Source organism: Aythya ferina, assembly GCF_964211825.1.
Source record: "Aythya ferina genome assembly, chromosome: 8".
In the NCBI taxonomy this organism is placed as follows: domain Eukaryota; kingdom Metazoa; phylum Chordata; class Aves; order Anseriformes; family Anatidae; genus Aythya; species Aythya ferina.
The window spans coordinates 23,646,396-23,661,594 of NC_140304.1; the positions used below are offsets into that span (position 1 = coordinate 23,646,396).

Sequence of the window (15,199 nt, forward strand, 5' to 3'; positions counted from 1 at the left end):
ACCCTTTTTGAAAAGGCTGCTGCTGTTTGCATTGACGCGCCCACCCCGAGCAGCGGCTCCGCTCCTTTGTTCTACCCTGCAAACCTGGGCTGGCAGGAATTTCCAATCCAGATCCAATTAGCGCAGCGCTTTCACTTTATTACATATATTATCCAACAACTGAACCCGAACTGGCTGCGCGGGGTGCCATGGTAGCAAGCCCAGCAGCTCGGGCTCAGTTTTGCTCGAGGTGCCCCAAAAGGCAGCCTGCTGCTGCTCGGGGAGGCTGAGCTGCAGGGGAAAAGCCTTGGGGTCGGCGACTCGGCCTGAATAAAAATTGAGTTACGTCTCCCTAATCCTGTTAAATCGGTCAGAGTCTCCTTGTACCCATTGTTCTGGCTCCTGGTTTAAGGACTCATCCCTGGGTACCCGCTGGTAGGGAATGAAGTTACTCCAGAGCCAGGGGCATCCTTTCTTCTCTCTCTATTTGCTCCCGTTGCTGACCTGCTTTTCCGAGAGGCAGCTGCCCTCCCACATCGGCAACTTCTCCAGGCTTTTTGCTCCCCTCTAGCCCATCCTTGCCTTGGGCTGGGCAGCAGCCTTGGCTTTTGCCTCCAACCAAAAGCAGCTCTGAGTCTGAGATAGGAGGGAGGAGGAGAAAGGCAGGTCTGCCCAGCCCCACAGATGGCAATGTGCTAAGTGGAGACCCGTTAGCATTAAAACCCGCTCTCAAACAAGGTGATGCTCCTCTCACTGCTGCCAACGCTCCAGGGCATGACAGCTGCCAGGGCTTGAAGGGGGGGAGCCAACTTGGCACCCGGTGCCACGCACAAGGCGCTGGAGACCACCAGCTCCCAGTGGTGGGACCTGCCAGACCCAGCACCAACGTGATGCACGGATAAATCCCATCCCCTGCATATTTTGCAACTAAATCTTCCTCCAGAGCAGGCTGTGACCAAAACAAAACCCAAACTCAACTCACCAATATCAAAAAAAAACAAAGCAAAACCAAGCCCAAGAGCCCTGTGACTTGCTTCGCTCGCACATTTTTGTTCCACAGGACCAGCAGCCAGGCTCACAGCCACCCCCCTGTGAAGCACCAGCATCAAACCAGGGCATCGCGGAGCAATGGAGGGAAATGGCACACAACCCTGATCCTCCCTGAGACACCAGACCTTAAAATAGCAGCTCTACAATTTCTAGGGAAGTTATTAGTTATAATTTTCCTGGCCCTCAGAAGCCTTCTGAGGGAATGAGGCAGCCTAGATTCAGTACAAAAGCCTGCTCCAAATTCTTCCCCCAAAAAAGATACTTTTTCCATTAAAAATAGCTCTTTTTAAAAAAAAAAAGAAAAAAAAAGAGAAAAATGATTATAAAGTCTGACTTTCTAAGTTATTGGCAATGTTGTTAAATGAACATTTTATTTATGAAGCATTTCAATAGCGTTTGGGTTAACGGCCTCGGTCTCAATTTGCTGAAAAGGTCGATTAACTTCCTGCAGAAAACCTGGGTTTTAAGCAGAGAGGAGGGCTCTGTGCTGAAACTGCTCCCCCAGAGGGGAAAACTCTTTGCAACTTCACCCATTCTCCATTCCTGCTCTCCACCACCCAGCCCAAAGCTGGGCACCCAAGTGGGTGCACCCTGGTGGCTCTGTCCCCACTGCTCCTGCTTTTTCCCTGTCACTTGTCCCTGCTGGAGGGGGACAAGGCTGCACAAACCTTTTGGGAAGGTGCCTGCCTTCTGGGCAACCAGACACACCACCCCCCTGGGAAGGAGTCATCCCGAGGGGGAAACTTTGTAGAAAATGAGAAATTTATGGACAACCACAGCAGGGGACAGAGGGAACAGAACCCACATCTGTATCTGCCGACCTTCTGCACCAGCTTCTGGAGGCAAACAAGGTAAAATTTCACCTTCTTTCCAGCACCAGGTCCTGCTCCCGGATGGAGCCACGCAGCCAAATTGGGTTTGGCCACCATGCGCCCCCCACACGCCTGCGGCAGATAAGGGCACGCTCTCCTGCCAAGTCTTACAGCCCCAATTCATTGAAAACCCAGCTCTTTCTTTTTTTGCTATTGAGTTTCTCTAAGGAGACCACAGCCAAACATCTTTACATTGTAGAAATATTATTATTCTTAAATGGCTTAGCTCACTTCAGTAGTTTCACCAAAAGTTAGTGGTTTCCATTTTTTTTTTCCCTCCCTAAACCAATAAAGCTTACATTTTGGAGCCTATTAGGGCTGCTCCATATAGGGAAATTAACTAGTCATTGCAGAATAAATTATTCAGCAACCGCTGTTCCAGATCAGCTTCCTCCACAGACATTTTATTCCAGAATAATTTTGGAATACTTTGAAAGTGTATTAATTATTCCATAAGGATAGGATTTGAATTCTGGCACCGGGAGTCATTCAAATAAGCACTGCCTGATGGTACCCTGCAGTAGCCGTGCTGGTCACTACTCCCTTTATACCATAGCATAAAAATGATGAAGTTTTTCGAGCATCTTTCTCCTTAGCTGGTGCTGGGAGCTTCTCTGCTGCCTCTCCAGCAGGAAGATGGGCACAACCCTGAGCAGAGCAATCTCAGAAAAGGAGGTGGGAGGTGGGAGGTGGTGGAAAGCATGGGAAGGTTTATGCTGAATTACAACCCGCAGCAAAAATTGAGTTGAGGGAAAAGCACACGCTTTGATTGGGAGTGGGGAAAGGTTTTTTCAAGCTTTCTTTCAACCCATGAGCTACAAGGTGAGAGTAACAGTCTAGTGAAAAGGCTGCGGGACATTGCATCATGAGGTGAAGTATTCACCACGTGGTGCAGGGAAATGTAGGAAATGGCTTTTCTGCTTGGGATCTCTGCACAGAGCCCAGCTGGAAGGGCCAGCCCAGTGAGCTGCATGGGGACATCCAGCAGGAACGGCCTGGGGATAGGGAACATGCAACAAAATGCGTCCCTGTCCGCTGCTATCCATAGGGCTCAACACATTTCTAAGGGCAACAGCAGAGTGTCCAGGTACCATTGCTCATGGGACTAGGTGAGCAGCTAATAGGGACAGGACCACTACACATGAGGACGTGACACATTTCCAGTCACTGCATATCTCTAGTGAGCCCACGCAGCCGAGTCTGGGGTCGTGCCTGATGAGCAGTCGGATCCCCTAATGCTGCACAACCAACACCCTCTGTCGAGCAGTCATCACGCTTTAAATGAAACAGCACTTTAAGAAAACAAACCCCTTTGATCGCATTGTTTTCGCATGACCCTTCTGGAAAGTCAGGAAGGCAGCGGGAGGGCTGCAGAGTTAAGGCTTCCCTGCAGTCACCCTCTTGAAAGGAAGGCGGTTGGGAGACAGATGCCTGCCAAAGATGCTCAGCTCCTCTACATCAGCAGTTTGCATGTCTTTAGGATGCACATCCCCTCCCCAAGCCCTCTCACGAGAAGCAGATTCCTGTGGGGTGATTTTAAGCCCCTCGACGCCACGCTTGCTCCTGGCGGATCCCCACAAACCACCCGTCCTGGTCACCCACGTTGCCCCCAGCACCTCCCAGCCCCGTGTCAGGAGCCCTGCGCTTTAGAGAGGAGCTCAAAATGGAAAAACTTCCCCAAAGGACCCATGGCAAAGCATCAGCTTGCCTATTTTTCAGGTTCAGGATGCCTCCACGGCTCAGCAGCCTTCGGAAACCCGAACGGCCACAAAACGTGATAACAAGAGAAACGCGAGCCATCGCCGCCTCGGGTTGGAAGCGGTTCACAGGCTGCCTCTCTACAACTCGTGGTTCTGATTAAAAACTTAACAGATTTTTTGCTGGAAAGACATTGTTATTCAATACACAGGCTAGACTGCAGGCTCCTTCGTTTGCTTTTGGTGCAGTGCAAACATCTAAAATGACACCGCATAATGACAAGATCTGTCATCGGGACGCCTGGTGCTACAATATAGAGAAAGGAGGCGCAGACGCATAACGAAGGAAAGATCCCTTTGCCCTCTCTGGAATTTGTCAAAATTAAGACAAAAGGAAACCTACGCTGCGCAGTTAGCACTAAATCCACGGAACCAAAGGGAAAATTGTGAAGCGAGACATTTCACGGTGGTTTTCTGCCCTGATGTGGCATGAAGGCCTTTTGGTGTTAGAGGCAGAGCCTCAGACTCCCCTAACCACAGATGTGTTTTAGTAATTAAGGCCCTTTCTGAAGGGAAGGGGGAAAGAAGAAAGGGGAAAGGAGCAGAAATCCTGCAGCACCCCAGCGTCGAAGTCCCCCAGCACTGAGCCCCTGCCCCAGCTCCCTTCGAGGGCCGCTCGGACCCGGTCCCCGCCGTGCACACCCCATGGTTATCAGTGGATTTATCTCGATTTGGAATTGGAAGCGACCAAAAGCAGTGAGCTCAGCATCACAGGACAGAAACGAAGTAAAAAGCAAAACCAGATGAGCGGCTCGGGAGCCCGGCTTCTCTCTTCCCTTTGAAAAGGGAAGGCGGTAATTTGAGACAGCGCCGTTTAGGGGAGTTTTGCCCACAATCTCCTCAAAGGGCTTTAGGAATTGTCCTGCTCAGCACTACCGGGTGCTCGCAGCTGGGGACACGGGGCTGGCAGGGACACCTCCCACCGAGCACCACAGGGAGGGAGGCACACAGGTGCTGAGCCTCAGGGAGAGGGCGAGGTGCTGGGGTTCGAGAACCACAACCGGGCACATTGGCGAGGTTTTTGGGTCCCTAGATCACTTTTCCAGGCCGAACACAGTGCCTGACTGCAAGCTCCACAGCCATGACAAGAGGACATGGCGCTGGGAAAGCCACCACAGGCAGTGGGATCCCACTGGAGAGCAGATCCCTGTAGGCCGGGCCGGTCTCGGCCCGATGGCGCTCGCCATTTTTGCTGCTGTTGCTTAGCGACGAGGCCAGCTCGCTGCACGGAGGCGCCAGGCGTGCTAAATGCCCTCGCACTTTTGTTTTCGCAGGCGAGGAGCAGGCAGGAGATAAAACAAAGAGGCCATTTTCTCCTCTGCGAGGTGCCATCTCGGCAGCTGTGGCAGGATGCGAGCACCCCTCAAGATGCCAGCCCCAGTGCGTGCCATGGAGTGACGACGACTGAAGGATTTGGGGTGAAAAAGGCCCAACGTGTGCTCCCCAACAGCCAGGAGCAGTGAGGATGTTGCAGGCGAGCTGTGGCTCCAGGCCGCTGCAGTGAATGAATCCCTACCCTCCCCCTGGGCTAGCACAGCTCCAGCAGGCTCCTGAAGGAAGTCCTGGATGGGTTTCTGGCATAAAAAGAGGGCTGAGACATGCCAGCACCATTCATCTGATGATGATGCTCATCTGGAAGATGCTCAGCTGGGGTCACCTTGCTCAGGGAGGATGTGTCTATCCGGTCATGTCAGGTTTCAGACTTACCACAAGCTAAAGGAGTGCAGCACCCAGCCAAGAGCCCCAAAGCCCTGAGCCACGCCAGCTAAATCCTTCCCCCGTGCAAACAGCTGCGAGTGTCCTTGCTTGGAGACCTACTTGCAAGACTTCACACCGCATGCTTGTGCGCACAGGGAACTGTCACATTTTACCGGCTGACATCTACGCGCCTGCCTCAACGGCAAACGGTCCCTGCAACAAAGTCTCTGGAGCACACGGGGTTATTCGCCTCCTTTTGGATCTCAATGCAAGCAAAAGAAACCAGGGGCTGCAGGGATCAGTGCCTCCTCACCTGCTTCCATCCAGTTCTCAGGTGTCTCTCGAGTTCCCCCTGCACAGGGGAGGCCAGGACCAAGAGGACACATCTGCTCGCAGCCGCCCATCCTTGCTGAGCTGTTTGTTTCTCCCCACCTCCCTCGGGGCATTACACCCAGTATCAATAGCACAGAGCTGCTGCGAAACAGTGCAAAGCTTCAATCTGAGCAAAGCTTCAATCCCAGAGCATGCCCAAGACAACCGGCAGACGCCAAATTAAAACGATTCCAGCCCTCAGCAGCCTCTTTCTCTCTCTCTAAAGAGCAATTGCTATTATTAATTTGCTTCCTCCAGATAAACAAGAAATTTATTAAAATCTGAAATAGACTAGGAGCACATGGGGCAGCAGAGGGACAGGAGGTTGCCACTTGTCTTTAAAAAAATAAATACTTCTACGCTGGATTACACTTTCCACTTGCTGGCTCCCCAGGAGCCAATTTCCGCATCGTGCGTTTCCTCTGCAGGAGATGGAAACGTCACAAGCTCCAGAGGCAGCTCGAGGGCTCGTCCATCTTCGAGAGGAGGAAGTTTCAAATTTGGGACCTAACAGGCGAAATGTATATAGAAATAGAAATTTAGTAATAAAAATTAAGTGCATCTCAGCGATGAACACGTCACTGAACACATCTGAAAATGCAGTCCTACAGGCTGCTGTCACAGATCATGATCTTGACATCTTACAGAGGAGGTGTATTTTTTTTTGCTTAAATCAATTCAGTTCCTTGCTTCAGGAAGCCACTCCATTAAACCTAGAGACGAACTCATCATGGACAAAGAGACCCACACTTGTGGAGAGCTGAAAGCAGATCCTCTCACCCCATCCAGCCAACGAGGTGATCCTTGTAGCAGGTGGAACCACCCAACTGGTGGCATGAAACTTCAGCACAGCTTCCTACATCACCTGTGGTGAGGAGAGATGGTTTGAAGCAGGATGAGCAGTTCCCACCACACTCACAAGAAGGTAGGTTTGCAAAGGATCTTATAGTCATGCAATAGCCGCTCCAGCAGCCTTGCTTTCATATATCCCCCGTGTTACTCCAACCGTAAAGAAAGGATTAAAAATGGATGCTGCTAGCACAATGCAAGTTATCAGTCTTATCAGTACGTCGAGCCAAAGCAGAAGCAAATTACACTCACCGTATACTCAGCATTTGTGCGGGTAGGAGTGTTTGGGAGATAAGAGAAGAAAACATGCAGCAGATAATCAGGACACCTAAAATACAAGCGGTGAGTTCACAGTCACAGCTACCTTTGGTCCTGGTGGTTTCCTATAGATCAACCTGCCTTTTAAATGAGTGACAATACTGAGATAACCTCTGGACAATCATAATCCTACCCTGCAGAGACATCAAGGATGCAATAAAGCCCTCATCCTCCTGCCTTCTCCTCAGTGGAGGTATGGGAACCCACTGCAGCATCCTCACCATTTCCAATCGCATCACGAGTAAGAAGTTCAACTTTGAAGGCTCTGGACCACCAAGAGATTTCACTGGATTTAGGCAATTGGTATGAAGCATGTTGGAGGTGACACCATGAATCTGAGTAAACTAAACTGAAAAGAAATTCAAGCCAAAAGCACTACGGTCTGCAAGCTTTACATGATCTTGAAGGCAGAGGCTGCTGAACCCATTACTTCCACTTCAGACATCAATTAAACTCACCTTTAAATTTTCAGCAGCCCGCATCTGTGCTGCCTGGCTATTGAAGCCAGCCAGTAACACTTCTGCACGTTCACTTCGTCTGGTGCCAACAGATCCATCTGCCTCAAATACAGGAGATCTCTTTTTAACACTCAAAAGCTAATGAAAAAAATCCCCTCTGGTGAAAGGACAACAGTGGATCAGAGAAGTTTTATTAGCCCTTAACCATGCAAAGTTGGAAGCTCGTCCCCTGTTTAATTCTAATACTCTGACTCTGTTAAACATTAACTGTATAAATAATCAAATACTTCACATGACAGAGCCATACTTCCAATCTGGGGCCAATAACCCAGAGGGTAATGAAGGGTGTAGTCTTCTGGGCTCAAGGATTTCCAGCGCTCTCCAAACACCAGAACAAAGGCTTTCCCTTCCCCCTCCACGGGCTTCAAAGCAAAAGCTTTGATTCACTCAGCGAGACCACATCAAGCCAGAGCACAGGCATGCGAACCTTATATATCTCATCGCACACCCCCTGCTCCAGAGACACATGTGAAACCACCAGCCATTGTGTGGTCTGAGCTCTGTCAAACCGCCCGGACCCCCTCCAAAAGAAAACCCTCCTCCCCATCCCTGTTTCCACATGGGATGCTCGGGGACAGAGCCTCCCGCTCACCCCCATCCACGTGGAGCGACCTCACCCAGCTTCCACCCACTGTGAGCATGGTCCTCGACACACAGTGCCACCAAGTCTCCACGACGAGCATTTTCCTGGTGAATGGTGCTTGGGTGAGACGGGAACGTGGCTCTCCAAGCGCCTGCGGTCTCACATCCAGCTCGCAGGGGCTGGATGCTCCATGCCACCAAAGCCAGCTGCAGTTTCCATTGCTTTTAACAAGGATCGTGGCTGCGTGGCACCTCTGAAATTAAGCTCTTGCCTTCCTTGGGCTTCAGCTTCCCTGAGTACAAAGCTGGCATAACTCCCCTTCTAGGCTTCACATGGGTCTCTTCTTAAGAAGCAGGATGAAATAGGCGTGTTAGGAAATGACCAGCGCCTTTGCTAAACACTATGGAAATAAAGATCTACAGAGAAAAAAAGAGCCTATTTGATAGAAGTTAAAAATTAAAAGCTGCATTAAAAATATATCAATCTGATGCTGGCTGTCCCCTTCCTCCAAGGTCAAACAAACTGAGGCGATTTTTTGGAATATGTAATCATCTAATGTCCAGGACTTTGCTGGTTTAGATTGATGCGATCACTTTAATGCTGACTGAAAAGCTTAAAGTGATTTTTGACAATCAAAGTAGCAGGAGCCAAATGGAGAAACATTCGACCCATAGCTCTGCCTAAAACCGTGCTTTCAATACTTCTGAGCTGACTTTGGAAAATTAGTATTGGCTTTGCCAGAACCCAGGAGAGCAATTCTGCATTAATTATCACTCTCACGCTGCAGACAGACAGACAAAAAATACAATCGCAAGGCTTGTTCAGAACAGGGGATCCAGCACCAGGGCTCAGCACAAACGTTTTCTCCTTCAAGTGTTATTCAACCGCGCGGCTCCTGGAGAAAGCCCTGGGCTGTGCCTGCGCCGCCAGGTAAAGCGCAGACTCAGCACAGCCCGCACCACTTCTGTCCATGCTGATGAATTGAGCTTCAGCACGCAGCATCTGAGCCGTACAAAACACGACCTGAGGTCAAGTGTGGGATGCACGGCCTGGTCTCATGCTACAGTGAACGTGAAACCCTTCTGGAAGTGGCACCAAGTCCTCTGGGATGCTTGCTGGAGCGCCTCTGCTCCCGCTGACAGCCTGTGTGGATGCAACTGCGAGTGGATCAGGCTGGGAGTGGGCTCATCATCCGAGCAGGGCGCTCACACAAAGCCCCACACCTTCTAGGAAGTCACGGGACTCCTTCCATCAGCTGTGCTGGGAAGAAGAGGCCCATCCCCAGCACTGCAGATCCAGCTGCTGCTGTCGAGCCCGTCACACCGCCTGTATTCGGTTCATCAGAGCACAGCGGTGGAGTCTGGAGCTGTACCGTGCTGGTACAGGGGCCTGTTTCAGCTGCAAGCTTCCCTGCTTCCCCCAGCAGAACCCTGATTTATCTCCTCCTGCTTAACAGAGAGAACACAACGGGGATGCACAAGCACAGAGACGGGCTCTTGCTTTGTAGTGCATCAGCAGAGGGAAGGGGGAAACGTTTTCTCTGGCCAGCCCATCCCTTCCAGTTAGAGGACAAACAAAAGAAGCAAATTCACCCAAACTGCCTTGTCACCAGGACCACAAAGCGTACCAAAGCAGAGCAGTCCTCCTGCTATTGCCTGTTGGATCACTCTCCTTCCCCATGGCAGAGGCGTGGAGAACCCAGGCGAGGCAGAGAGAAGACAAGCGTCCTTCCAAGGGGAACAACTCCACGCCTCATGTGGCTGATGGAAAAGCCCTGCCAGGAGTATTTCCAATGGCAAGAGCTCACAGCGAGGGCTCTGGGGAAGGATCCACATAGGGTTTTTCCTTGCACATACATGGCTTGGACGCGTACCATTGCTCACCTCTGGAGACACAGCGCTCAGATCACAGGCCAGGCGCAAAGAGCCCCAGAGCAGGGTCAAGCAGGCAGCACAACGCCGGGTCTGGCTGAGCTTTGAGCTGTGTTCAGGGCACAGGGATGGGGTGGCTGCCTCCCGTGCCCTCATACAGCCACCCGGCACCTGAGGGGAAAGCCAGGAACTGCAGCAGGGGAAGGGCCGACACAAATCCAGGAGAGCCAAGGGCTCTTCACTAACCACACAGCCAAGGAACCACATCCAGGGAGCTCCTTTTTGACTTGCGTTTCCTCGTGCTGCAGAAAACTCAGAGCTGATTTTACTCCTGACTTGCAGATCCTGAGGAGGAGGGAAAGAAAAAGCCAGGCCATCTGCTCAGGTCCCTGCAGCGGAGGAGAGGGCTGCACACGGCGATCCCCTCGGCAAAGCCCTGGTGCAACACCGGGGGAGACTTTCAGGTTGACTTGGCTGTTTGATTTCCTTAATGCTGTTTTGGACCCAGATGTTTTATAACAAACGCCACCGAGTGCGTACATGCGAGGAAACTAACTCAGATTTGAATATCCCTCAGAGCACACTGCTCTTATTAAACACACTCTGCAGAGCTATTCCTCCATGCAGCATTAGACAGTACAAGACGTTCTGGTAGACTACAAAAATTGGCCCATAAAAAATAAACACTTCTGCCTCACTAAGGGCATCTGGAATTGACCCAGAGAGCTTGTCTATTTTCATTGGTAGCATTTTTTGCACAACAGAAGAAAGAATTCAGTTCTGGATTTAGAGCAAACGTTCCTCAAACGCTTACAAGGAATCCTTCCTGAAAACATCGGCGAGCACGCCAGCCACCCAGCTCCCCGGGGAGAACTGGGAGACCGCTGTGCGGTCCCATTTCGTGCAGGCTTTTACCCCACAAACCCTCCTTTCCCGCTGCCTCTCAGTAAATCACATCCTCGAGCAAATAGACTTGTCCCAAACACAGGGCCCACCCGCTTCCACTCCCACAAGCATCCAAACCCACCGTGGTGCGAACGTGGCAGGAGATGACAGCCAAAGGCAGCGCAGATGCAGCCTTCTATCGTCGTGCTCCTTTGATACGAAACCATGGCTCTGGAAGGAAAACCCATTAACGCCATTTAAACGTGATCCATTGCTACAGTTGCACAGCCTTCTGCTACAATAAATGTCAGCTAATCCTGTCTGCCCTGGCAGCTGAATGCAACAGCAGCGCAAATCCCAAAAGCAGTTTCCTACTTGATTTGTCTGGGGGCAAACGTGAGACCTCCCTTTGCCCACTGCAGTGACCATGATCATTTCTGGACCTTTGGCACATCTGCTGCAGACGGACAGCTCATCCTGCCGTGCTACTGTCACAGGACATCAGCAAGACCATAAGCACGAGGCTTGGGAGAGCTCGCCTGACCCTTTTTGCTCTGCTGAAGAAGTGAACGAGGAGCCCCCGCATCCATCAGCGATCGGGTCCCAGCTGAGCAGACAGGAATAAACAGCTACGAGACAGCAGCGTCTTAAACAGCCTCTTGTCCGGAGACACGTCGCTGGTGACTGCTTTCTCAGGGCTCTTCAAATTCCTGCTTCAAGCCAGGCAGAGCGGAAACAGGAACCATGGGCTCCCCCATACCAGATCCTACCCAGGGACTGCTCTGCTGCCTGTCTGGCTCCTTCCTTCTCAACAAAACACTCCAAAAATGAAGAAAAACAAACTAACGTCATGACACTTTTCACAAGGCAGACTCCTGGCTCTCCAGCCAGGCCCAACTGCAGACGCTACAGAAGTATATTTATTTTAAAGTAACTATTTGAGCTGGAGTTTGAAAGCAGAACAATCCTTTTCCTAAGTGCTTGCGGTTGTTTTAAGAAACGATTTTAGCAACAGCTACATTTTGGGCCCTCTTTAGAGAAACCTGCTGATCTCGGACGCGTGGTGCCAGCATCTCTGCAGACCCACGCTGCAATGACAGGAACAGCACCCAGCAAAGAGCCTTTCGTTACTCAAGTCGCCCACGGTTAGGAAACACCAGAGCGAGACAAACTGACCTGGTATTACACAACGCCATAGCGTGCCTTTCCCCTGCCCTGGAAGCTCTCTCCTCCTCTTCCTCTTCTGGTGGCTGTCCCAACCCCTTCCCATTTTCTGCCCTTGTCCAGGCCACCTCCAGTTTTGCCCGTGTTCCCTGCTAGCCCTGCTCCCAGACAGCACAGGAGCTGCCCTGGTGCTGCTGCTAGCCCCAGGCTAGCACGAGGGAGTTGCGGGCTGGGGATGGCCAGCGTCCAGTCCTGCCTCCCCGGGGAGCCGTGTGGGAAGGAGCCTTGTCCATTGTGAAGGCACTCTGGTAATTACCAGCTGCTGGAATCAAAACGAGTCTCTGCTGAGCGAATGCAAATTCCAACTCTTCATCGGTTTGGCCACATTTTCAGAGGGATGGCAAAGGCGTCTCACAAAACGGGCATCTCCTCCCCTTGCTCTCGCACTAAGCTTCGCAGCGAGCTCCAAGAAAAGCTCCTCAGACTTCTTCAGCAGGGCGAAACCAACATTTTTTCTCTGGGCTCGCTCCCCAAAATGGCAGGACCATTTTAGACTCATTTTTTTCCCCTCAAATAAAAACAGTTTGAGGCAGACATCCAGCATGGAAATTGAGAGCACGGATGGTTAAAACCCTGACAAAATTACAAGCAAAACTGAAAACAGGGTCTTATCTTGAGAACTGCTGGGCAAATCTTAATAATAGATGGTGCCACCAGCCCCGCCTCCAGTAATCTCATCCCCAGGCAAACTGCTTCCAGACACCCGCTCGGCAGCACGACAGCACCCATTTCAACTCGCTCCTCGCCTGTGCAGACGCTGAAATTGAAACAGACTGACAGCAGGATAATTTAGGGGAAAATTACATTTTCTATATAACTTTCGTACGTGGCTATATTTAGCAGATGGAGAAACAAAGTATATGTATTCAGTAAATATATATTTCTATATCCATAAAATTATAAACACATATGTATGTACCGCAGAGATCTTAAGTCTATTTTAAGATGCTCTTCAGATGTGGACCATTAAAGCCTACAATATAGCTCCTTCACCATTTTATAATAAATATGGAAAACGAATAATCACTTCCCAACTCTTGTAGGTCACGAGAGACCTAGAGATGATCTCGTTCACTTCTGGTTGCCCCCCTTAGTGCCGTTTCATGGGGAAATTGGTTTCATATGTGGGCTGACTGCACCTCACAGCATCATTTTGCCTGCAAACCTAATTTAGCGAGCTGCCGAAACGCTGTAATGTAAGCAAGCGTCAGTTCCAGACCTCCGAAATCCATAGGGTCAACACCAGCAATGAATTCCCCGCCTGACAGACTGCTAGCTTTGCAAGAAGAGCAGAACCAGCGTCCCTCCACCTCTGGCGTTCAGGAGGCATTAATCACACTTGCATCGTTCCAGCTATTGGAATTTCTGATCCGAGCTGATTAATTTCCTCCCTGTGCCCGTTTCAGCTGCTCACGAGGTCCGGGATGTGCCTCCGGGGAGGGATGCTGAGCTCCTTTTCCTGATGCCAGCATGGCCAAAGCCAGGAAACGCAACAACTTTCCCTACCTTGCTTCCTCAGACTTCCGTCCCTGGGGAGGGCGCGAGGTTTTAATCAGCACCTGGAACCGTATCTATCAGATATGCTAATGAGGTGCCTTACCTTAACAAACACCCTCAAGAGCAGACTCATCTATCTTAATTGGTAAACGCTTCATTAATAATGCAGCTGAGGAGTCTCAGAGCTAGAAATATAAATAGCAAGTTCTGATGCAAGGGCTTTTTTTGTTCTGTCAGGGCAGATTGGGAAGAAAGGTCTCCTCCGCGCAGCCCCAGCCCTGGCTGCGGACAGAGGAGCCCTTTGCAGGGTGTACAAAAAGCTCCTTTCTGTCTTCGCGGGGCCCGAGTTCAGACCATCCCTTCAGAAAGGCAGGCAGAAAGGCACGCTGGAAGGCGGTCCTGGGCTGGAAGGCACCAAGGAGCACGGGAATCCGTCAAGCAGCATCGCAGAGGTCAATGTGACAACGCTACCGAGACAGTGGCTTCCAGCCCGCTGATCGATTACAGGAAAAGCATTAAAACGCCTGCTCAGTTAAGTCACAAATTCCAGTCCTATGATTAACGCTGCTCTTAGCCAGGGAGCAAAGCAAAGGCTCAAACATCACAACCAGAAGGGACGGCTGAAGAAAAAGGTCTTGTGTGTCTGAGACCATATATCCTGCAGCACGATGACCCCGGGCCTACCACGCTAATCTCCAGCTTTCCATTTTAAGGGCCCTGCCAAAACAAGACAGGGGAGTCTCTGAAACCCAGCACTATTCATGAATTCCAGGGGTGTTGAAATAGTAGACTTGGGTTCTCCTTTTTTTTCCTTGTTCTTATAAATTCATCCTGCAGACAAAAAGCCAGACAATTAGGGATTTTAAGCATTCTCAGTCCAGCTGGAGACTTGATCTTGCTGATCTATTCAAGTTTCTCACAGCGATGACCAGTATTTGTACACAAGACCATTTTTATCATTCTTTTTATAAGGCTCTGCTTATCAGTCCCTTCTGAAACCCAAACGGGTCAAACAAGGGGGTTAAACCTCAACACAGAAGAAGAAATTACCGGGGTTTCTGGAGTTTGGGTACAACAATTGTTGGTGAATCTCTTCATCCTGATGGCATTTGCAGTATTTAAATAAACAAAGTGCTAGATCAAATCCCAGATAAACAGCTTTTGGCAAAATAAATAAATAAATAAATAAATATTGCAAGCAAGGAGATTTCGGCCACTTTTCTTGGGGAAAAACTGCCAAACCAATTTTGTTCCAGATTCCACTATCATGTCCACATCTTAATTTTATCTAAGCAACCCTTCTCTGACCCCAACACTGACAACTCACAAGTCTCTTTCTCATTATTTATGGCATCTTTCTACAGCAACTGGCTCTTCCAGACAGTCAGAGGCTTCTTTCAGGGTTTTTAATGCGTTCCTAGTACCAGGCTTAGAAAACAAGGCTGCTGTACAAGTCCCACTCCTACAAAACTTCAGTGTGACTTCAGGTCCTGTGCTTAAAAGTCATTTGGAAATTGCTCCTGGGCACATGTGAAAACTCCTGATCGGAGCAAAAAGGCTGGCCAGAGATTATTGCCAAAGGACCAGGCGGAGTCATACCTGGAAACATTTTTTTTTTTTCCCTAAACCCTGTTCCAAATCCCACTTAGTGCTTGTGGGCTAACAGCAGCAATAAACACTTCGCAAGGTGCTTGCCAAAGGTAAGCAACGTACTTTTCTGCACGCC

General features: G+C 50.2%; 1 protein-coding gene across 3 annotated transcripts in view; it reads right to left on the reverse strand.

Annotated features, from left to right (window-relative positions):
- The window catches only part of ZSWIM5 (zinc finger SWIM-type containing 5), a gene marked incomplete at its 5' end in the record, with an annotated part of 87,502 nt that overhangs the window by 31,962 nt on the left and 40,341 nt on the right, over window positions 1-15,199 (reverse strand). The window contains one exon of one of the 3 annotated variants that reach the window (XM_084527976.1): window positions 5,670-5,775. The exons of the other annotated variants lie outside the window; for them this stretch is intronic. Coding sequence (XP_084384102.1) covers window positions 5,670-5,760 — 91 coding nt within the window. Of the gene's footprint in view, window positions 1-5,669; window positions 5,776-15,199 lie in introns of those variants that run through there. 3 annotated transcript variants of the gene reach the window in all.